Source organism: Chlorocebus sabaeus, chromosome 14 (assembly GCF_047675955.1).
Source record: "Chlorocebus sabaeus isolate Y175 chromosome 14, mChlSab1.0.hap1, whole genome shotgun sequence".
NCBI lineage: Eukaryota > Metazoa > Chordata > Mammalia > Primates > Cercopithecidae > Chlorocebus > Chlorocebus sabaeus.
This window is the reverse complement of record NC_132917.1, coordinates 84,570,552-84,593,235: the sequence shown is the minus strand read 5'-3', so window position 1 is coordinate 84,593,235 and position 22,684 is coordinate 84,570,552. Positions and strand designations below refer to the sequence as shown.

The 22,684-nt window shown below is 39.7% G+C and overlaps 1 protein-coding gene across 1 annotated transcript in view; it reads left to right on the top strand.

Moving 5' to 3' along the window:
• Positions 1-735: 735 nt before the first annotated feature.
• The window catches only part of SUCLG1 (succinate-CoA ligase GDP/ADP-forming subunit alpha), a 35,888-nt gene continuing 13,939 nt past the window's right edge, over positions 736-22,684 (top strand). Inside the window, exons 1-5 of the mRNA XM_007970051.3 lie at positions 736-867; positions 11,499-11,602; positions 16,686-16,802; positions 18,594-18,806; positions 18,950-19,007. Of these exons, the coding sequence (XP_007968242.3) occupies positions 771-867; positions 11,499-11,602; positions 16,686-16,802; positions 18,594-18,806; positions 18,950-19,007 (589 nt within the window). The 5' untranslated portion in view covers positions 736-770. The remainder of the gene's footprint in view (positions 868-11,498; positions 11,603-16,685; positions 16,803-18,593; positions 18,807-18,949; positions 19,008-22,684) is intronic.

The following is a 22,684-nucleotide window of genomic DNA, read 5'->3' as shown; positions in this document are numbered from 1 at the left end:
AGAAGAGGGAACTGTTTGTCCAAACAGGGAGCAAAGTCGCATTTGACCTCGAATTTCAGTCCTTAGGATACCCAGGGAATAAACACTCATACACTTAGTGCTAGTCAAACACTGCATGATTATTTAACTAGAAACTCCACATTCCAAGAAATTAACTGTCAGTAAGATAACTTTTGGTTTTTCTCATCACGTCTTTCCCTTCACATGCCACCAGCGCCAGTTCGAATTGCCGTCCCCAGAGGCAACCCTTCCGGGTCCAGGCACAGGTACGCGGTGAGAAATATTATTCTTTCTAATAGCAAACGAGGAAAACGAAGGGGGGAGGAGATGGGCCTGGGATACAAAGTTCTGGCACTGCTCTTCGCACCTCACCTCGCTGTTTCTTCCCTCCTAGTCTTCAAGTGCCTTGTCTCCCCGGTCTCACTGCCGCTCTCCCCTCGCTCCCTTCCCGCAGCCTCACTCAAAACCTACGAACCAGTCGCGGCCGTCAGACTACATTGCCCACAATGCCACGCGCCGGCCGGTCTCACGTGGGGGTTTACCCCCAGCTGCTGTTATAATTAATGTTAATCAAACCCACATTTCTAGGAAGGAACCGAGTTATTATCTGCCTCTCCGACAGGATGCCTCTTTGTCTTCACCTGCCATCGCCGCTGTTCCGTGAAGAATCCTCTGTAGAAGGAAATTTGTTCAGGCGACTGCTGTGGCCACCCTCCGCCTTGGCCTCTGTCCCTGTGAGGTCCCCGGGGGCCTGGGAGTGTCATTGGCGGATGACCGCGACCCTTGCGGCTGCCGCTGACATCGCTACCATGGTCTCCGGCAGCAGCGGCCTCGCAGCCGCCCGTCTGCTGTCGCGCAGCTTTCTCCGTGAGTCCGGCCAGGACTGTCTTCCTTGCGCCCGCGGGTTCTTGGCCTCGCCGGACCCAGCGTCCTGGCCCAGGCCACGGCTGGGCCCTCAGGGCGGGACCTCGGCGGGGGCCTGGGAGCGGTTTGGGATTCCGGCTTCGAGTCGGCGACCCCTACGGAGGAAGGAGCTTTGCTGGATACGTGGGGTGGGGGGCATGACTTAGGCCGCTGGTAGATGGAGATACTGGGTGGCTGAGCCAGGATTCGGGTCTGGGAGCCCTGTAAATTTGGAAGCTTGCTTTCGGCCCAGCGGTGACAAGTGACAAGGTGGGGGTGGCGTCTAGACTGGCCTTATTTGGAGTTGGGGGTGAAGAGGTGGGGAAGGTAAGTGTCTGGGTTGAGAGGTAGGGGAAGTGTCTCAGTAGGAAGTTGGGGGATGAGGCTGTCCCTAGTACGGAAAGGTCCTACACTTCGAATTCCCCCTCCGCAAGATTGTACATCAGGGGAAAGATAGTTTCTTTACACAGAGTGGGTCGGCATAGCCGCATAGACTCCTGGAAGCTTATGGTTGGCTGGGACCTAAACCAGCTTATTTGCAGTGCCTCCAACAGGCGGTTTGTGGACACATCAGTTCCCGAAAACTTAGCACCCAAGGTTGCTAGTCTTTGAGACACGCTGACTATGGAAAATTCTTGCTATATTCAAAGTCTCTGTGCTTATCAGGTAGGTTACAGTAGAAAGAAACTTTGTAATCATCCACATCAGGGTTTGAAATCTGGCTAGTCCCTTTTCAGTCTGTGTAACAACCCTGGACACTTTTCTTAATCTGTTTTTCAGTGTTTCCAATCACATGAAAATATTAACACATTTCAGTGAGCCTGAAGCACTATCACTTGTAAGGTGGACCATTATTTTGTTTACCACTAACAATGAAAAACGATTGCTTATTAAAATTGTGACACACCAGTGGTTGTCACATGTATCCTGGTTTTTTAAAAAGTGAAAAAAAATGTGCGTTTTAGCAATGATGATGTACAGGATGATCTGGGTTCACTGCAGAATAAGTGGAGCAATTTGTATAAAGTATCTCGTATGTAATAAAGTTAGTTTTCTTTTTCCGGTTTGTTCTTAATTCTGCTTGTACTGAGTATTTTATGAGACTTAATTCCTTTCTTGAGAAGATTACATTCTAAAAGTGTGCATTGATGAGTGTGCACTCAGTAGCTAACACTTAGTTGCCAATCACTTGAGGACAAAGGTCTGGCTAGATAATGTTAGCAAGTATGAAATAGTTGGTTGGTTTGGTAAAGCTTTCTGGAGATTCTTGAGGGTGTTGTAGGCAGAAGGACAAAAAGAATTCGTTATACCCAGTAATCACTCAGGGCAATAGAGTTTGAGCACCAAGAATGAAGTATATTGAATATGGTTTTAAACCAGCTTTATTTGAATAGATAGTGGGTTAGAATGTAGAAGATCAGGTGTGCAGCACAACCACTGTGGTGGGAAACCCCAGGAAGAAGTTGCCCACCTGTGTCTTTCGCTTCTGTGGTCTTGCTAGTCTGAGGTTCTGCAAGATCCTAGCCTCAGGTAGGTCTGCTGTCTAGAAAAATCTAGAGAATAAAGAAGAGTGTCTAAAAGATCTAGCTCCTTACTCCACCCTTAGCAGAACTCTCAATCCTCTTCCCACAGAAGTGGAAGTTCGTTCTTAGACTCCCAGGATCACTTGGCTTTAGAGTGACCATCTGGTTAAGTTTCGTTATTGGAGTGGGCTTGAAGTCATGTGATTAACTTGTTGTTAAGGGTCTGAGATCTAAACCAAGATATATTCTATATCAAGAGGGGTTATGGACAACAATGTTTAATGTATAAACACTTCTAAATTCACAAAACTCTAACTCCTATTTCCCATGCCACATTTCTGAGCCCATTTTCACTCCCACTAGAAAAATAGCAGCTCCAACATCACCTTGCAAACTTTTTTTTTTAAAGGGGCCAGAAATTATTTAGACTGTGAAGCTAATAGAGCTGCAGATGTTAGGGAATTTTGTTCCCTCTGTTAAGTTTAAACTTATGGTACGTTACTTGCTGAAGGTCATAGTGTTGCAATATTGATTAGAGTTAACAGCAACAACAACAAAAAACTCAAGTGAACACTGGTAGTTGTCTTTCAGAGCCCTGTTTTACAGCTTATGAAAAAAGGAAAAGGGGCCTGGCACGGTGGCTCATGCCTGTAATCCCAGCACTTTGGGAGGCTGAGGTGGGTGGATCACAAGGTCAGGAGTTCAAGACCAGCCTGGCCAAGATGGCGAAACCCTATCTCTACTAAAAATACAAAAATAGCCGGGCGTGGTGACAGGCACCTGTAATCCCAGCTACTCAGGAGGCTGAGGCAGGAGAATTGCTTGAACCCGGGAGGTGGAGCTTGCAGTGAACTGAGATCGTGCCACTGCACTCCAGCCTGGGCGACAGCGTGAGACTCTTAAAAAAAAAAAAAAAAAAAGAAAAAAAAGAAGAAGGAAAAGGATCCAGTTGAAGTGGAGAGAGAAAATACAATGAAAAATGAGAACGATTTCTTCCATGAGAAAGTTTAAGGATTTCATAAGCACCCTTAAAGTTGAAATAGTGACGTTTTTAAGAGAAGCATAAAGTAATGCAAAGTCTTTTTAAAACTGGTCAGTAGTTTCTGTAACTTGAATCTTTTAGAATAAATAGGAAATAAGAGCCAGTATTTTTGAACCTCAGAATTTTGGTATTTTAATGCCAGAAAGTAAAGCTTAAAAGCCAACTGGTCCCAAACCTTTGTATGGCAGATGAGGAAATCCCGAAAGTTCCCAGTGAGTATCAGAAGGGGTACTAGCACCCAGGTCTTCTGACTCTGCAGTATCCTTTCCACCAGCATGTACCATGTGATAATTTAAGCTGCTTTCTTCGAAGCTCTGATTTTTTTTGGCAGCCTCAGTGATGTGTTGAGAAGGTGACTATTCTGCTCAAAGGTGTTGCCTTCCTTTTCCCTGTGTTTACCAAGTGTGTAGGCCTGTTTTTAGAATCAGAGATGCATTTAAAGTGTAGTTTGGAAAAGGAGATACTCAACAGTGATGTTTTGGATACTAGTATCTGTTGCCATTGCATCTAACAACCAAATCTTTATTTCAGAAATACAAAATAGCTTTGATTCAAATGTACCAATGTAGCCATGAGAAAGTGATTTGATTTTCTGACATCAAATTTGTTTTTCCATAGAAATGTAATTGGGAATGTTAAAAATAATTTCTCTTAAATGCAGGGCAACAATTTCATTTCATCAAGGGACTGGCATGCCATAGACCCACACTTTTTTTTTTTTTTTTTTAAGACGGAGTCTCGCTCTGTCCCCCAGGCTGGAGTGCAGAGGTGCCATGTCGGCGCACTGCAAGGTCCGCCTCCTGGGTTCACCCCATTCTCCTGCCTCAGCCTCCTAAGTGGCTGGGACTACAGGCACCCACCACCATGCCTGGCTAATTTTTTTGTATTTTTAGTGGAGACGGGGTTTCACTGTGTTAGCCAGGATGATCTCAATCTCCTGACCTCATGATCCGCCCACCTCAGCCTCCCAAAGTGCTGGGATTACAGGCCCGATAGACCCACATTTTTTTACATTATAACATTTCTTACGTTAGAATGTGTCTTATTATTGATATATATGTAATTTTTTTGAGACAGAGTTTTGCTCTTGTTGCTCAGGCTGGAGTGCAATGGCACAGTCTCAGCTCATGGCAACCTCTGCCTCCTGGGTTCAAGCGATTCTCCTGCCTCAGCCTCCTGAGTAGCTGGGATTACAGGTATGTGCCACCATGCCCTGTTAATTTTGTATTTTTAGTAGAGATGGGGTTTCTCCATGTTGGTCAGGCAGGTCTCAAACTCCTGACCTCAGGTGATCCGCCCGCCTCATTTTTTCTTTTTTACTGGTAATTAATGGTACGTCTTAAAAATCAATGGTGTGTTATATGTGATGAAATATGGTACTTACAGCTTATTAAACTTCACTTGTAAGTCAATATTAAATGAATATATAATTTAACATTTGAATAGTGGGTTGTTTGGGGGTAAGTGGCTGCTAGCTAGTCTGCTGTATTATAAGGTCCTATAGGTGTAGACTGCAATAGCCTGTGTCTTACATATGCATAATGCATATGGTTAATAAGTGTGCATTTGTTAAATTCATGAGTGTATGCATGAATAAATGTTTACCAGGGACACAGTTTGAGAGGTGAGTTGAAGGAGTATTGAGTATTGCATGAATAGAGCCTTGGGTTATTGGTTAGGAGCATGGTACTGGTCATACAAGGCCCATGGTTTGAGTCCTACGCTGGGCAGGTGCTCTTTGACCATACATTGCATCATTCATCCCATCAGCCATCTTATAAATCATGCGGTTACTATTATGGTGAAGAAGACCAGTATGTGGCTGACAGGTACAAATCTATCACCCCCGTTGAAAACACATCTCTCTCAGATTACTCAGCCTCTTTCCTTCATTGTCTTTATTACAGTTTGTACTGTTGGTAGTTTTGTTTTTCTTTGTGTAATGTTTAGCTCCTTTACAGGGCAGGAAACTTCACGCGGGTAGGACCCTGAGCCTGTCTTGTTCACCTGTGAATCCCTAGCACCTGACAGATAGCCTGTCACAGTGAACATCTCAAAGCAGTTTGGTCTACTCATTCTGCATCGGTAATAATAATGGTAATAAAATAGCTCTTAGTGATATAACACTTGGCTCTATCCTAGGCACTGTTTTAAATGCTTTATATATTACTAACTCATTTAATTCTCACATCAGCCTATGAAGTATAAACTATTATTGTCCCTGTTTTACAGTGAGGGCTGCACCTTTACAAATGTATTATATGTTAAAAACTTAGAAGTATATTTGTGCATACTGCACATTATATGTAGACATGGATTAGTATTTTTATAAATAAACATGTAAGATGTGCACAAGGACATGTAGAAAACATTTTTGGCTAGACTTATTTGATTTTAAAATATGAACTATTTTTTCTCTCTTTTTAGGGAAAGATTTGCCTTTGTGTTCATGTAGGGTTATAAACCCAGTTTTGAAAGTGTACCAGACACTGTGCTACCTGGTGCCAATTTAAGGAGTAATTTCATATTAACATCACAGCCTCCTAGGGGCAGCTATTATCCCACTTCTAGATGGGAAGACTAAGTCTAAGGGAGATCAAAAGATATGCTCTGGGTTACATGGCTGCTGAAAGGCAGAGCATAAACTCAAGACCAGGCCTGTCTGATTCTTGTGATGATGTTCTCAGCTGCTCCTGGGATGCAGTCCCAAGGTTAAGCTGGATAATTTCTAAGAATCTGAAGGAGGTGGCCTAGGATGTGACAACTATAGCATTCGCCATCAGAAACTATTCCTGGTGGCCAACCTCACCTTTCCTGCTCTAATATTTAATTTAAAATACTTATTTTCGGCTGGGTATGGTGGCGCATACCTGTAATCCCAGCACTTTGGGAGGCTGAGGCAGGCGGACCACTTGAGGTCAGGAGTTTGAGACCAGCCTGGCCAACATGGTGAAACACCGTCTCTACTAAAAGTACAAAAAAATTAGCTGGGTATGGTGGTGTGGGCCTGTAGTCCCAGATACTCAGGAGGCTGAGGCAGGAGAATCCCTTGAACCCGAGAGGTGGAGGTTGCAATGAATTGAGATCGCACCACTGCGCTCCAGCCTGGGCTACAGAGTAAAACTCCATCTCAAATAATTATAATAGTAATAATAATACTTATTTCCTTCTTATTAGTAAAACTAGGCATCTCATCATATATTGATTTGTAGTTTGTCATCCATTGTGTTTCTTGTTCATGGCCTTTATCAGTTTTTCTCTTAGGCTTTGAGCTCCACTTTTTGCTGGCTCTTCCTGTTGCCCAGGTTAATTCCTTGTCTGTTAAATGTTATGAAAACACTCCCCTGGTCTGTCATTGCCTTTAACTCTGCCTATGGTGTGTTTTACTCAGTCTGAATGTTTTCTTTTTTCATGTAGGGAAATATTAAATTTGTATTACTGCTTTTGGGTTTCATTTATTAAAAAAAATGTTAGCATGGCATTTGTACTAGATTAATGTAGCTTTGGGGACTGCCAGCAGCATTTTAGGGCTGAACTTCCATGCAGTCTCTATATGAATTTTAGAGAAACCTATTGTCTTTATATGTACAAAAAAGATAGAGGGTTCTTTTCCCTCTTTCCTGATACGTGGGAGTTCAAGATTGACTTTTTCCAACTCACTGAAAAAGAGATGAACCTTATGATGTTTAGTCTGGTGTAAGTGTTTCTTTTGGAGACCCTTTTTCTTGTCCTGTAATTAAGTGAAATGCTTCCCATGCACCTATTGTGTGTAAGTAACTGACCATATACCATAGGAGATGAGATGAATAAGACATGGTCCTGACACTCATGGAGTTTACAGTTAGCAGTGCGAAAAGTATTTAGATGGCACTTGAAATAATCTTGAAATAAATTTAAGCTTAGATAATTTCACTTAGAAATAATGTGATAAAGAGAGTAAGGATATATGTGCACTCAGTAGTGTACTGTGTGATGGTGTTTATCGTATACCACATGAAAGTGTTCATAGCTTCTATTCTTAATCTCAGATCCCTTTTAAAGTCCCCCATTATATTCATAAATCATATATATCATGTGAAGATATAGGAATTCTTGACTGTAGTGTTTTATTTAAATGTTAATTTATATGGATTAACGTAAGTGAAATTCTCAGGAAGTTGAGGACATTACATCTTTAATTGAAAGGTAAGAGATATTTGCAAGATGGTTTGGCTACCAATGTATGCCTTGTGTTCTAAATTTCACTTTAGGAAGTCACTTACTCTAGTAATTTGATGGCTTTGTCACAGAGGTCAGGATTGTATTTAAAACCAAAATATGATTAAGTTGGGTTAAGCAGTGGACAGTGGAAGATTTGCACTGTGAACTACTTTGCATTCTCTAGCAGAAGCAGAGTAGGCTATTTTTAATTACTTAAGATATTTGCTTGATAATTTGGGTGGAGAAGAAATTCATTAGGGAAAGAAAGTGTAGAGTCAGTTTGATTTTAATATTTATAGCAGCTAGTTGTTTGCACTCTTTACCAGCCCAAATTAAGGAGAGTGGTGGAAGGATTCTAGGAGTGAAGGTGGGGGTGTGGGGAGTCTGCTTTTGTGGGGAATCTCAAGCCTGGAATTCTGGGCCTTAAATTAGTTAAGGCGGGGAAGAATGAGGAGAATGACAGTGATTTAACATTTGGTGAGTTTTACTTGGAAAAGCGTATTTTGCATTATTTCCATTTGAATGCAAATACAGCAACAAAGAATTTCCTTCCTTCATTCTATGATGTCAACAATAGTAAGACTTGTCATTGATTTGATAATAGTATTGCCTCAAATATATCCACCAGTTGTTAGGTGTGTCATGGTAGCATGGAGTGGCAGGAGACTGAGAATTGGTTCTCTCTGGAGTGTGTTACCTCAAGCTGTTGAGGAGGCAGAAATTAAGGTGAGGAGTATTACATCATATAGCTCACCTTCAGGTCCTCCTTACAGCCATGACAGGTTGGGGAGCATGCTTGATATAAAGGGCCTGGGATAGGGTGGATTCATCTTCTGGTGTAGGTTGAGTTTCTGGGATTCAAAAGGCATTTGTGGTGATTATGGTATACCGTCATGGCTTGCTGGGCTACTCACGGTTTTCCGCTGGGTTTTAGAGTCTGCTCTGATTGCCAACATTTCTCACTTGGCTAGCCTAACATATTAGAGCAGTATTCTAGAAAAGGAAGCATATGATGGTCCATGATTCCTTGTCTGGATCTCCTGTGACAAGTTAATTCCTACTGTGCAGTTTAGATGATAGGGGCTCAAGTTAGGTAGCATGGGCCAGGGCTGGGGCAGAGGTGAAGAGAGTTTTTAGTTGTGGAGAGGTCATAACAGTGGACCAGGAACCAGATGAACCTCTTTCCTTTCTTTAGGAGCTTGGAGATCAAGTTATTGGGGGTTTTAGTAGTGAACTGCTGATAACCTAGGTTTCAATTTGGAGGTAATCTCAATGAGGGATTCATTCCTTAACTCCACCTCTCACACGTACATAGACTTCTCTACCTTGAATAGGTGTGGGGAGTTTACCCCAAATTCCCAAGGCTTTTTTTTGTTGTTGTTGTTATAGTACTTTACACACTAAACAGTTATGGCCGACTTTTATATCAGTTCATATAGATTGTGAGTTATTTGAGGGCTGAGACACTGTCGTTCATCACTTTATCCTTGACACCTGACATTATGGCTTGGTATAGGTGCTCCCCAAATGTTGATTGAATCAATGAACGAACTCACATTTCAGTACAGATGATAACCTTGCCTGGCGTCATACAGGTCTCTTGTCAGGATGGAATGTGATCAGGAATTTCACTTTCTTGCCCTTGAATACATTTCTTGGATTTGCCTGTAAGATGATAATAGTCTATTAGTTCCAGCTTATCTAGAAGTGGGTCTGTATGAGCCTAGGCCTGGTGTGTAGATGGGGAGATCACACGTGCATGAGTGCACACACATCTACACCTATGCATTAGAGGTTTCCCAAGATTTACTTCATTAGATGCTGTAGGCTCTCAGGGGCATTGCACAGACTAATACTAAAAGGCCAGGGGATTGGGAGGTGAGCTGCTGTTTATCACACTTCTGATACACTTTTTATGAGCACCAAAGATCTGATGTTGTAAAATCTTGTGCTCCATAGAATTGATCCAGGAGATCTGGAGTTACTATGAGAAAGTAGAGATCTTCGTTGGTCTGTTATTGGAGCTGTGCTTTAGGGACACAGACAGACCTGACTTTTCTCAGGGTGACTTCTGCTCCTTTCGAAGGAGAAGTGAATTGTCTGATCTATGTTAAGTTAGTGAGTATAAGAGTACTTGTGCAGAACCAAACTTTACCCAGAAAAAGTATTTTATATGAACAAGTAGGGACTCCAGATATCCTGATCACAACATCTGATCTTATAATCAAATTTTCTACCTTCTGGTCTGAAAATATATGATATGATAATGATATGATATGATATATGAAATGATATGAGCCTTTGTTGAAGATTCAGTGGGAGGGACTGGTAAAGCCGGTTCTTCCACTAGTCAGGAATTGTAGCAGGGTAGGAAAGGGTGTAGCTTCTACACAAATATCATGGTTGTAGGTGTTCAGCTGGGAGAAGTGGGAGCTAAGGACAAGGATGGGTCTGGAGTGCAGCACTGGCAAGGGTGGGCTGTGCTGCACAGCTCAGTAGGGACAGGGTCTCAGGCCATAAATCCCTGCTGTGTCCACTGGCCTAGAGTCAGATGCTTAGCTGTGACTGCTGTGCCAGAACTTGACCTGCAAAGCCCATGGCCCCTTGTTGATCACAGTCTCGTCTGAGAAAGCTGTCTGTTACATAGCGGTTCTTTGTGTGTACCAAATATTATCCAGGTGGTAAGGGCTAAATCTGGGCCTGTCTCTTCCCTGGAGGTGTAATGGATTCCAGATACTTCCGCCAGAAGCAGATGTTGTTGCTCTTTCAGTTATGGAATGTGAGGTCAGGACTTAGGTGGGCATGAGGCAGTGATTTAAGGCAGAAAGCATGGAGTGGACTCTGGGCAAATATGTGACAGGTGTTCTTTTTTTGTTGTTCAATAGAGATTACTCCTTATGTTCTTTACTTGGGCTGGCTTCGTGGACTACCACAATGATAGGTAGAAGGCCTGGCTACTTTGAAAGGGCCAGGGATGGGCCACAGAGAAGTCAGGTTGGTAGTATTAATGGACGTTTAGAAGGTAGCCCACAATTTTAAGTCATCTATGTTCCTCCTCCTGTTTTTTGAAACATGGGGAGCTGGTTGTAGTAACTACTTAGATTTCTCAATTAATTTCCCTTTTAGGTAGGTTGCTTCAATAACCTAGGTTTGTTTTTTAAAACAAGCTTTTTCCTCTCTTGTCTACTTGCCTATTTATTTTATTTTCCCTGTTTCTTTTATACATGAGTTCATTTCAGAAGACATTAAGTGATTTTTGATTGTATTTTAGATAAGTTTTATCCTATGACTTAACATTTAATATGTTGTTCCTACTAGAGAATAAGTTGCTGAGCAATTTTTACTTGTATTCCTGACAAAGTTTGCCTCTTAGCTTACCTATTTAAAGGTATTAGACTTCAAAAATTTGGGTCAAATGGGGAAACATGTGGCTCTTTAGTAAACAGTATTAAAAGGGGTGACACTTTGTTTTCAGTCCCTGGATTTAATTTTAACCATTTATCTTTGAGCCCCAGTTTTTTTCTAGGAAATAAAAATGATAAACATTAATTTTTTTTTTCCTCAGTTCAGAAAAAAACTATAAGATCATGGTTCTTGATAAAGAGGGGATCCTGGAGAATGGAACGATGTCTTTTTTGTTTGTTTTTCTAACTTATTACTGTGGTCACTGTGTCTTATTCAAAAGGTGACATTTAGGTTTGCTGTGATCACAGGATAGCTCGTGCATTAGAGGATTTTGTGTGTGTGTGTGATCAAGTTGAATTATTGTTCAAAAGTTTAGAAAAATTATAACGTGTCTTTTATTTTTTTTTTGGTTTTTTACGTCTTAGTGGCACAGAATGGAATTCGGCATTGTTCCTATACAGCTTCTCGGAAACATCTGTATGTTGATAAAAATACAAAGATTATTTGCCAAGGTTTCACCGGCAAACAGGTATGTATATCTAGGTTTTTATTTTGAAATGTAGACTAGAGATATAACAAATTAACAATTTTTTTATTTTTAATATCACAAAAATAACACATGATTGTTGCAGAGAAATATACTGTACAGCAATGGGATTGTATCTCAGGAGGTTAGTTGCTATTGTCGGCCTATAACATAAAAATTGTGTTTAAACTTACTTTGCAAAGGAGTATATTGTATGCTTACTAGGAATATATTGTGCTGGAGGCCTATACACTTTCTTTCAGCAAATACGACACTAATGATTTTCCTCCAATGTTGAAAAAGATCACCGGTTCTTTGACTAAGCACTAGGTAAACTAGATTCTTGTGTTTAGGTTTTGTACAAACAGACAAAAAACCATATTGTTAAACACAGAATCCGTATTCAGTGTGGAGAAATGCTCAAACCCAGAGAGGCTCATGGGTACTGAGACAAGCAGAAGAACCAGCCCACTGACTTTTCCCATCTTATACTTTTCTGGGACCGTGGCCTGGGACTAGCAGGCAAAATTGCCTGAAGTGTTTTAATTTGTTCTCATTTATTGATATTCATTCTCTCATCCTCTTTCCTGTTCACATCATAGATTTTGTATAAGTGTAAATAAATATATCTGTGATGAGATTCTATAATAAAATGCCACATAAGAATCTTCTTTCCTTTTTCCTACCTTTCTACTCCCCAGGAATTCCTTCTGTTAACAAGTTGGCATGTATCCTTTCAGATATTTTTCTTGTGTATACAAACACATTTATAGGTGTTTTGTAGTGTTTATTATACAGAACTATATATATTTATATAATATTATCCAGCATATAATATATATACAATCCATATTTCTATAAAATAGATACCTAAAAGTAAAATTGGATGTCATATGGTCTGTGTATTTATAATTTTAATAGCTACTGCTAAATTGAACTTTAAAACATTGGAACAAATTTATACTTCCACCATAGTAGATGCACAGAATTTTTTAAAATGAGGGAATACTGTCAAATCAATTAGAGTATAACCACGTATCTTAACCCAAAGTATCCCTTTTTTATTATTAAAGGAGATATGGCAAGATAAAAACAGTTAATTTTTTAAAAATAATTTAAGGTTAATGATTTTTCTGTAATTAAAAGAATTGTCTTGTCAATTCTTCAGTATTTTGGTAATCTAGAGCAGAGGTCAGTAAACATATTCTGCAAAAGGTCAGATTGTAAATATTTTAGGTTTAGTGGGTCATACAGTCTCTGTTACAACTACTCAAAAGCATTTTAACAGCAAAAGCAGCCATAGAAAATATTGTCAATGAATGGACCTGGGTGCGTTCTAATAAAACTCAATTTACAAAACCAGGTAGTGGGCCAAATCCTATAGACTGCAGCTAGTAGGTTGTTTCATGTGAAATGGTCCTTTGCTTTTCTGTTTTTTTTTCTGAAATGACGGGGCACACAAATGTGTTGCAGTAGACCTTTCTTCTTTTTCTTCTTCCATTCCTCTATTACCATAAAAAAAAATCCACCAATAACAAAAAAATGAAACACCCATAAAACCTTGAAATTTTGTTCCTCGTAAAAATGGCAGGGTGTGGTGGCCCACACCTGTAATCCTAGCACTTTGGGGAGCCAGAGTAGCAGGATTGCTAGAACCCAGGAGTTTGAGACCAGCCTGGGCAACATAGTGAGACCCATCTCTACAAAAAATAGAAAAATTAGCGGCTGTGGTGGCGCATGCCTGTGGTCCCAGCCACTCAGGAGGCTGAGGTGGAAGGATCACTTAAGTCCAGGAGGTTGAGGCTGCAGTGAGTCATGACGGAACCAACTTGGGTGACAGAGTGAGACCCTGTCTCAAAAAAAAAAAAAAGTTTATTCTGATAGCCAAATAATGTTATGTATGCCACTTCCCTTATATACATTCTAAGGAAAGTAGATCTTCATCCAAGATTTGAAGTGCATTCTATCATCCCCTTCCCAACTGATGTTATATTCAGCCTGTTTTTTGTTATATATTAATATTATTAGCATATAATCAGATGTTTGATTAACCCAAATTCTCCACATAAATTTATTATATATAATTTTGTTTTTCTGTTTGCCAAATATATGATTCTATGACATTTTAAGCTGTGAGCTTTTTTGTAAAATCCATTGCCCATGGTGTAAGCACTATTCAGAACTGTCTCTGTGTTCTAAATAAGGTAATGGTTTGCCTAAATATTTAAATCAAAGGGTAGTTTTAGTGTTTTTCAGTTACCTGCAGTTAACATTGTTTCTCATTCACTCTCCTTTTTTTTTGTTTTTGTTTTTAAAGTTAAGTGAGAGCGTTAATTGCCTCAGGTTTGTTGAATCAGATTCATTATAGAGATAATGATGATGTCTGAAGTTTAGAACTTACTTCCACAGTAAATCTGCATATTGCCTCATTAGTTTTTCTCATTACACACATTGTTCTACATATGAATGAAAAATTTTTGTATTTTTAGAGTATGTTTCAGCAATACAGTTTTCCAGTGGGTGCCATCTTGTTTCTTTTACTGGGTTTATAAGCTGCTAAAATTATTACTATTCCTAACTGTGTACTGGCTGATGATAATAGTAAAACTAAGGAAAATAAGCTTATTTTGAATAGATGTGTTATTCCTGTTTAGCACTACTTTAGGATTAAAATTTGGTACTTTTGAGTTTACCTGGCAGTGTAGTCTAGGGCAGTGCTTCTCAGTGTCTGTAGCAAAAAAACAGTGTAGGTGTTTGTTTTTAATTTTCAGTCTAATGTAGATCAATATTTTAATAAAATACAATAAAAACTGTAGCAATGTCATACTGCTTTATTTGCAAACATTTTTACTTTTTTAAAAATTAGATTTTCCCCCACCCTCTCCCCCTTCCTTCCTTCCTTTTTTTGTTGTTTTTCTTTTTCTTTTTCCTCTTATCTCATTGCAGAGCAGCAAGTCTGCAAACTATGCTTTCAATAGCACTGCTTTAAGAGAGAGAGCAAGCACTGGCCTGTGGTTCTTTCAAAACCCTGCCCCTGACTTTAGACGAGTTAATTAACATGCTTGGGGTCAAGTTTCCTATTTTGAAAAATAATTTGAATCAGAAAATTTCTGAAGTCCTTCCTAAGGCCCTGATTTTTATTCCTTTAATAGAACATAAATAGTTGGAACCGCATTTTGAAGGTGCTTGAAATGACCACATTGATTCATTCATTTTTCAACAGCTATTTATTGAGTGCCTACTGTATGTTGATTTAGGTGTCATATTGCAATGAACAAAGTAGACATAAATCACTGTCTTCATGGAATTTACATTTTAGTGGTTGGGGGGGAATATATCAACAAAATCAATGAGCATATTATGTGGTATGTTACAATGTATAGTTGCTATGGAAGAAATAAGCCGGGGAAAGGAGGAGTGTGTGTAGTCCTGGTGGTTAGGATGGAGGAGAGGGCGATTTTATATCAGGTGGTCAGCGAAAGCTTGATCTCTGAGTTAAGATGTAAAGTAGACGTAGGAGTGAACCAAGTGGATATCTTAGGGAAGGATATTCCATGCAGAGGACACAATGAGGCCATGAGGCAGGCGTGTGCCTGCTGTGTGTGGAAGCCGCAAGGCCAGCGTGGCTGGAGTGTAATAAGGAGGCAGGTACGGGATTCTGATGTGGGGAGACAGCTTGTATATTGACTTGTAGGCCAGTATATGGAGTTTGGCTTTTACTTGACTGAAATCTGAAACAATCAGAGTGTTTGATTAGAGGAGTACTATGATCTTCCTTATGTTTTGACCAGATCACTCGGGCTGCTATGGAGATTAGATTGAAGGGGAGCAAGGGCAATAACCCATCAAGAGTTGAAGTGACTTAGACCAAGGTAATAGCAGTAGAAGGGGGAGGAGTTGTTGATTGTACTTTGAAGATAGAGCAATAACATCTACTGATGGATATAATATGGTACATATGAGAAAGAGAATAATCAAGGACGACTTCAGTATTTTTGGTTTGATTATCTGTGAGGCATGAAGTTGTCTTTAACTGAGATAGGGTAGATGGAGGGGGAGTGATCGGGAACTCAGTTTTGGACATGTTGAGTTTGAGACGCCTGCTGGTTCTCAAAGTGGAGGTGTCAGGTAGGCAGTTGACAATGTGAGTATGGAGTTCAAGGCTTAGATATATGTGGGGTGTGTGTGTCTTTGTGTATGTGGGCGGGGTCACCATATGGATGATATGTATTGCCATGATATGGGATGACATCACCAAGGGTATGAATTTAGATGAAAAAGAGAAGTCTAAGGAGAGAGAAAGAGAAGAGGGGAAGTCGAACCCCAGAAGCCTAGTGAAAATGAATCAATCAGTCCTTGGAGCTGTTTTTGGTTGTCATTAACTGGATGGAGTTATGACAGTTAGGAGGGTATGCTACTGGCGTCTAATGAGTGGAGCCCATGGTTGCTGCTAATTGTCCCACTAGGCACTGGATGACCTCTCATAAGAAAGAATCATCCTGTCCAAAATGTCAGTAATGCTGAGACTGATGAGGAAAAGTGAATGGATAGAGAAATATAGGTTGTTGGGTGGGCAGTATTAAAGGCTTACTTGAGGTGAGTGATCATTAATTTAAAATGAGACCAGTTGACATGTTTTTTTTCCCCCTAGCCACTTTTTGGCTGCACATGTATAGACTTAGAGTAGGGGGAAGATTGGATATAACCCAGGTTTTGGTTTTGCCAGAGATTTAAGTTGAAGTGAAAGAAAGCCAAGGTTGTTGTGGGAGGGTGATGATCTACCATGGATTTTAAACTGAGGAGTGTGAGCCCATGAGGAGTTGAGAAACGGAAGTTTCTGGTCATCAGCCAAGTTTGAAAATGGAATCAGGCCCTTGTTTATAGCTATTTTGGGTTTTCAGAGGCTTGTTTTGCTTCAAGGTTCAAAGCTATGTTTAGTACATTGATGGGAATGCTTCGTATATGTTATTGTCTGGGAATAGCTAACCTATTTGTTTTTCTTTTCCTAAGTTGCTAAGATTGCTTTTGCTTCTCTTGGGCTTTCCAGTCTGCGGTTTCTCATGGATCTTGTGCTTTTTCCCCTCAGGGCACCTTTCACAGCCAGCAGGCATTGGAATATGGCACCAAACTCGTTGGAGGAACCACTCCGGGGAAAGGAGGCCAGACGCATCTGGGCTTACCTGTCTTTAATACTGTGAAGGAGGTAATTAGTGGTATCTGAGTTTGGCAAGATAAGAAAATCAAGGGAAGAGCAAGCATTCTTTGGGTAGAGATCTTAATTATGTTTCTTTTGGGAGAGTCACTTGCTGTTTGAAAATTCAGTAACCTAGAGAAATTTGAATTGCCCTAAAAACCTGTGTGTCATTTTTGTTTTTAGATATGCATCAGCTATTAAGGGAGGAAGTACTGTGGCCAGGCTCCTGTTTGGCTTTTTACGTTTCCTTACCTTTCTTCTTCCAGTGTGTTAGTAGTACAAATGTCAGCAACCACCCCTTAATTCTTCCTGAGTGAGGACTATGGAGCAGGCACTGTGCTAGGTAGTTCATTCAAATTGCCCCATTCAGGCCTCACCACAACCCTCGGAGGTAGGTGTTGTTATCATCCTCATTTTAATGGTAAGGATGTTACTAGTGCAAAGAGGTTAGAGATCTCGCCCATGGTCTCACAGCTGATTAGAATGGCTTGGAGTTAAGAGTGGTCCCATGTGGATAAACTAAATTGTAGAGTCAGATTTACAAATCACAGTGTCCTAGATTCTCCTCAAACTGCTGATTTCTTAATAATTACCTTTTAAAATTATTTTTAAGTTAAACTTTAATTATTTGTTACAAAACTGATAGGTACTTTTTGTAAAAATTCAGATGATACAAAAGGTAAGTAAATTATACAGTGTTTCTGACAGCTCAGATTTTGCTTCTGTAGGGAGCTAATTTAATCTCAATGTGTAGTCTTGCATTCTCTTTTGACTCATATGAATAGATACAAAACTGAGAAATTGTAGTGTACATTCTTGGATATTTAATTTTAAAAATCTAGGAAATAAACTTAGTTCTTTGGGATGATGTATTGATCAGCCTTAAATGTATTCTTCCCCTCTTCTTATGCATATTTTTAAGGTATATTTTAAAGCATCACATGTTTTAAAGCAAAAATTTAAAGTCCTTCCTGCTGTAAATTCTATTATGGCTGATTTTATAACCTCAAAATATAGAGAGGAGATATTTTTTCACAATTCCTCTAGGTAGACTTTTCTTTTGTCATGAGCCTCTTTTTGCTTTTTTTTTTTTTTTTTAAGAAAGTTCTTGTTGCTCAGCAATCCATTAATAATTTATAGTGACACAAGTAGTTGTGACATTTGGAATATTCTATAAGTTTTTTGACAGATATTGTTTTTCACCCATTCTGCTCTTTCAAAGAGCTTTTTGAATGAGTAGGGTTCGTACCTTTCAGCCATATGACTTCCCAGCACAATATTTGCTGTTGTCACAGTCTAGCTTCTGGCAGTGTTTGTAGCCTTTAGAGGTAGAAAACTATGTACTGTAGGTACTTTTCAATAAAGTACCTACATCCCCATGATATGACTTTTTTTGGTTCCGTACTAGTTTTGATATTTTTTTTGTCTCCCCCTCTATTATCATCTTGAACAGAGTTTTTAAAAATTATTTTTTAATCCCCGGCATCATTTGTGGATGATCTATCGCATCCTTTGACTCTGTTTACTGTCAAGCTGCTTTCAGGTTTACTGACATGCCATAGAGAGTGAGATGTCATAGAAGCTTTCAATTCACAGTGGCATTCAAATTGGCTGAGAAAGAGCTATGCTTGATTCTGCTCTACTCTGACACTGTAGCGAATTTGAGAATGGGAAGAATGCTATATCTCTGGGTAGTGTCCTCTTCTTACCCCAAGACATTATTAAAATGATGGTATTGAATTTATTTTACAATTTTTATGATTTAACCAATAATAAAGTGCTTCATTGTTAATGTTTCAGGCCAAAGAACAGACAGGAGCAACGGCTTCTGTCATTTATGTTCCTCCGCCCTTTGCTGCCGCTGCCATTAATGAAGCTGTTGAGGCGGAAATTCCCTTGGTTGTGTGTATCACTGAAGGAATTCCCCAGCAGGACATGGTACGAGTCAAGCACAAACTGCTGCGCCAGGGAAAGACAAGGCTAATTGGGCCCAACTGCCCTGGAGTCATCAATGTGAGTGCAAAAAATAAAAAGAAACCCAGATTAAGCCTCTCACAGGGCTAAACAGCTTTGAGTGAATGCGAGTGTATTTGTGTGTGTGACCTGTGAGTGACTTTTTTTTTTTAACTTTTCTGAAAACTGTGATTTACTTTCAGCCTGGAGAATGTAAAATTGGCATCATGCCTGGCCATATTCACAAAAAAGGAAGGATTGGTGAGTTGTTTGTTACATTCTTGTAGATTAAAACATTTGCCTTAAACCCTCAAAACTCACAAATAATTTTTGACTTTACAAATCAAATTTAATTTGACTTGAGTAGAATTTACCAGGGAGTTTTGTAGTCTTATCAATTCTGTATCTTGAATATAATGAGTTTATTTGAGAAGCCATTACAATTCTACAGAATCAATGAAGATTTTTTTGGTGGTGGGAGTTTGAAGATTTTTTTCCTGCTCAGCACTCTGTGGATTCTTCCATGTGTTTGCATGTATCAGTAGTTAATTTCATTAACTATTATAACTTAGTTATTGCTAAGGAGTATTCTATTGTATAATTATACCACAGTTTGTTTATTCATTTTCCCATTAATGAACATTTGGGTTGTTTTCATGTTTGAGCCTTACAAACAAAGCTTAGGTCAATATTTGTGTACAGGTCTTTTTGTGGAAACATTTTCATTTCTCTTGGGCAAAATGTGTAGGAATGGAATTGCTAAGTCATGTTCATATGAACATAAGTCGAATATGTTTAACTTTATAAGAAACTGCCAAATAGTTCTGCAAAGTGGCTATATCATTTTATATTTTCATCGTTAATGTAGGAGAGTTCCAATTGTTCCATATCTTCACAAGCATTTGGTATTGTTAGTCTTTTCATTTTTTAGAGACAGAGTTTCACTCTGTCGCCTAGGCTGGAGTGCAACGGCTTGATCTTGGCTCACCCCAACCTCTGCCTCCCAGGTTCAAGTGATTCTCCTGCCTTAGCCTGGCGAGTAGCTGGGATTACAGGCATGCGCCACCATACCCAGCTAATTTTGTGTTTTTAGTAGAGACGGGGTTTCTCCATGTTGGTTAGGCTGGCCTCAAACTCCCGACCTCAGGTGATCCACTGGCCTTGGTCTCCCAAAGTGCTGGGATTACAGGCGTGAGCTACCATGCCCGGCCATTAACCTTTTTAAATGTAGCCATTCTACTGGGAGTAAAATGGTATCTCTTGTGGTTTGAGTGTCCCTGATGACTAATGACGTAGAGCACCTTTTCATGTGCTTATAAGGCCATTCACATACCTGCTCAATAATTACCTTGTTCTCTTAGATATCACAAACTTTCTTAAAATGTTTTAGGTTTGTAGGCACCTTAGAAAACAGGGCAGTGATCAGAAAGGCAACTCACATGGCCTATTATAGGAAAATTGTACTGCTACTTGGTTAGTTCTTGAGGAAACAGCCAAAGCAACATTTCAAAGTTGCCACATTAGGCGTGTGTTTAGGCTTTACACCAAACTTTCTCTAAACTATACTCTTTTTCAGTCATGAAAGATGATTGACCGTATTTTTCTCTATCTATAAACCATGGCTACTAATAATAAGGGTAATTATCATAGTGGATGAGTGTCGGCTGTGCAGTTTACACAATTGGGTTAAAGGTCATGATTTTTGTTTATTACCAATGTCTCTTAGAGCTGTCAGCCCTGCTGCCAGTGGCAGTACTTGATAATTTCACTTACGAGAGAGGTTACAGGGAGCTCCATAGGCCATCTGAGTTCCAGTGGGGCCTGATCCATGTATTACTGGTGCTCTTGTACATATTTGAATATTTCTTATATTCTTGGGTCTGTTTTGAAAGCTGTGGTGTTAAGGTGAGCATGGAAGGAATGCTGTGTGCTGAGTTGCCTTTCTGATCACTGCTCTGCTTTCTAAGGTGCCCATAAACCTAAAAAATGAAAATCAAGAGAAGTTCAGGGATGTCCTTTAGACCTTGCCTTTGTGAATGGTCATAACCCTTTGATGAGACAGTTGTCTGGGAGACTGCATTTAATTCCTTTGAAAAGGGACATTAAAAAAAAAAAAAGAATAAAATATGTGACACTGTGTCCAGAGTTGGTCCCTTCCAGTGGGTTCTTGGTCTCGCCGACTTCAAGAATGAAGCTGCAGACCTTTGCGGTGAGTTACAGCTCTTAAAGGTGGCACGGACCCAAAGAGTGAGCACCAGCAAGATTTATTGTGAAGAGCGAAAGAGCAAAGCTTCCAGAGCATGGAAGGGGACCCGAACGAGTTGCTGCTGCTGACTCCAGTGGCCAGCTTTTATTCCCTTATTTGTCCCCGCCCATGTCCTGCTGATTGGTCCATTTTACAGAGTGCTGATTGGTCCATTTTACAAACCTCTAGCTACAGAGAGCTGATTGGTGCGTTTTTACAGAGCACTGATTGGTGCATTTTACAAACCTCTAGCTAGCTACAGAGCGCTGATTGGTGCGTTTTACGATCCTAGCTACAGAGTGCTGATTGGTGCATTTTATAATCCTCTTGTAAGACAAAAGTTCTCCAAGTCCCCACTCGACCCAGGAAGCCCAGCTGGCTTCACCTCTCAACACTACAAGATTTTTGAGGGGGTGAGGAGAGAAAGATGGTTATTTGTGCCAGCTCTTCCTATTTTGGTACCATTGCTAATAGTCTCAATAACTTCCTTGACTTCAGATCCTTAGGTTGAGAGTTAAGGGAAAGGAAAGATTTTTCAGTCCCTTGGGTATTTCTGAATGGAATATAATGTAATGTAATAGCAGTGTAATAGTGTAATGGATTTCCAGTTTTTGTTAATAACAGCTAATATAATTGCATATCTGCTAATTGAGTGTTATTGAAGGAAGTGATTGGATTCCAAATTGATGATATTTAACTGTACCATGTTATTTTTTTCTCTTATGATAGACAGTTTGTTACTCTCAACCACATGTCACATACTTGACTCTTCTGCCCTCTTTTAAAATTTTAAACTGCCTATATTGAGATAACTATAAATTCATGTGTAGTTATAAAAAATAATGCAGACAGATCACCCTTTATCCAGTTAGCCCAATGGTGAACATCTTGCAAAACTGTAGTATAATTTCATAAACAGAATATTGACATTGATACAGTCAATATAGAGAACTTTTCCATAACCACAAGTATCCTTCATGTTGCCCTTTTCTAGTCACTTGCCTCCTGCTTCCACCCCCTTCTCAATTCCTGACAACCAGTAATCTGATCTCCAATTGTATAATTTTGTCACTTCAAGAATGTTATATAAGTGGAATCATACAGAATGTAGCCTTCTGGGATTGCCTATTTATAGTCAGAATAAGTCTCTAGAGATTCATCCAGCTTGTTGTGTATCAGTGGTATGTTTCTTTTTATTACTGAGGAGTATTCATGGTATGAATGTACTTTGGTTTGTCTAACCATTCACTTGTTGAAAGACATCTGGGTTGTTTTCAGTTTGGCCTATTACAAGTACAGCTGCTATAAACATTTGTGTACTGGTTTTGGTGTGAACATTGTCTTCATTTCTTTGGAATAAATGTCCAGGAGCATGGTTGCTGGGTTGTATGATACTTGCATGTTAGTTTTTTAAGAAACTGCTAAATTGCTATACAGTGTGGCTGTGCTATTTTCCATTTCTACCAGTAATGTATGAGTGATGCAGTTTTTCTACAGCCTTGCCAGCATTTGGTGGTGTCACTGTGTTTTTATTTTAGCCATTCTGGTAAGTGTTTAGTGATAGCTCAGTGTAGTTTTAATTTGTATTTGCCTAATGGCTAATGATATTGGTTATCTTTTTATAGATTTTTAAAATAAATTTATTTGTCATATGTTATCTTTTTCAGTGAAATGCCCCTCCTTGGATTTTGCC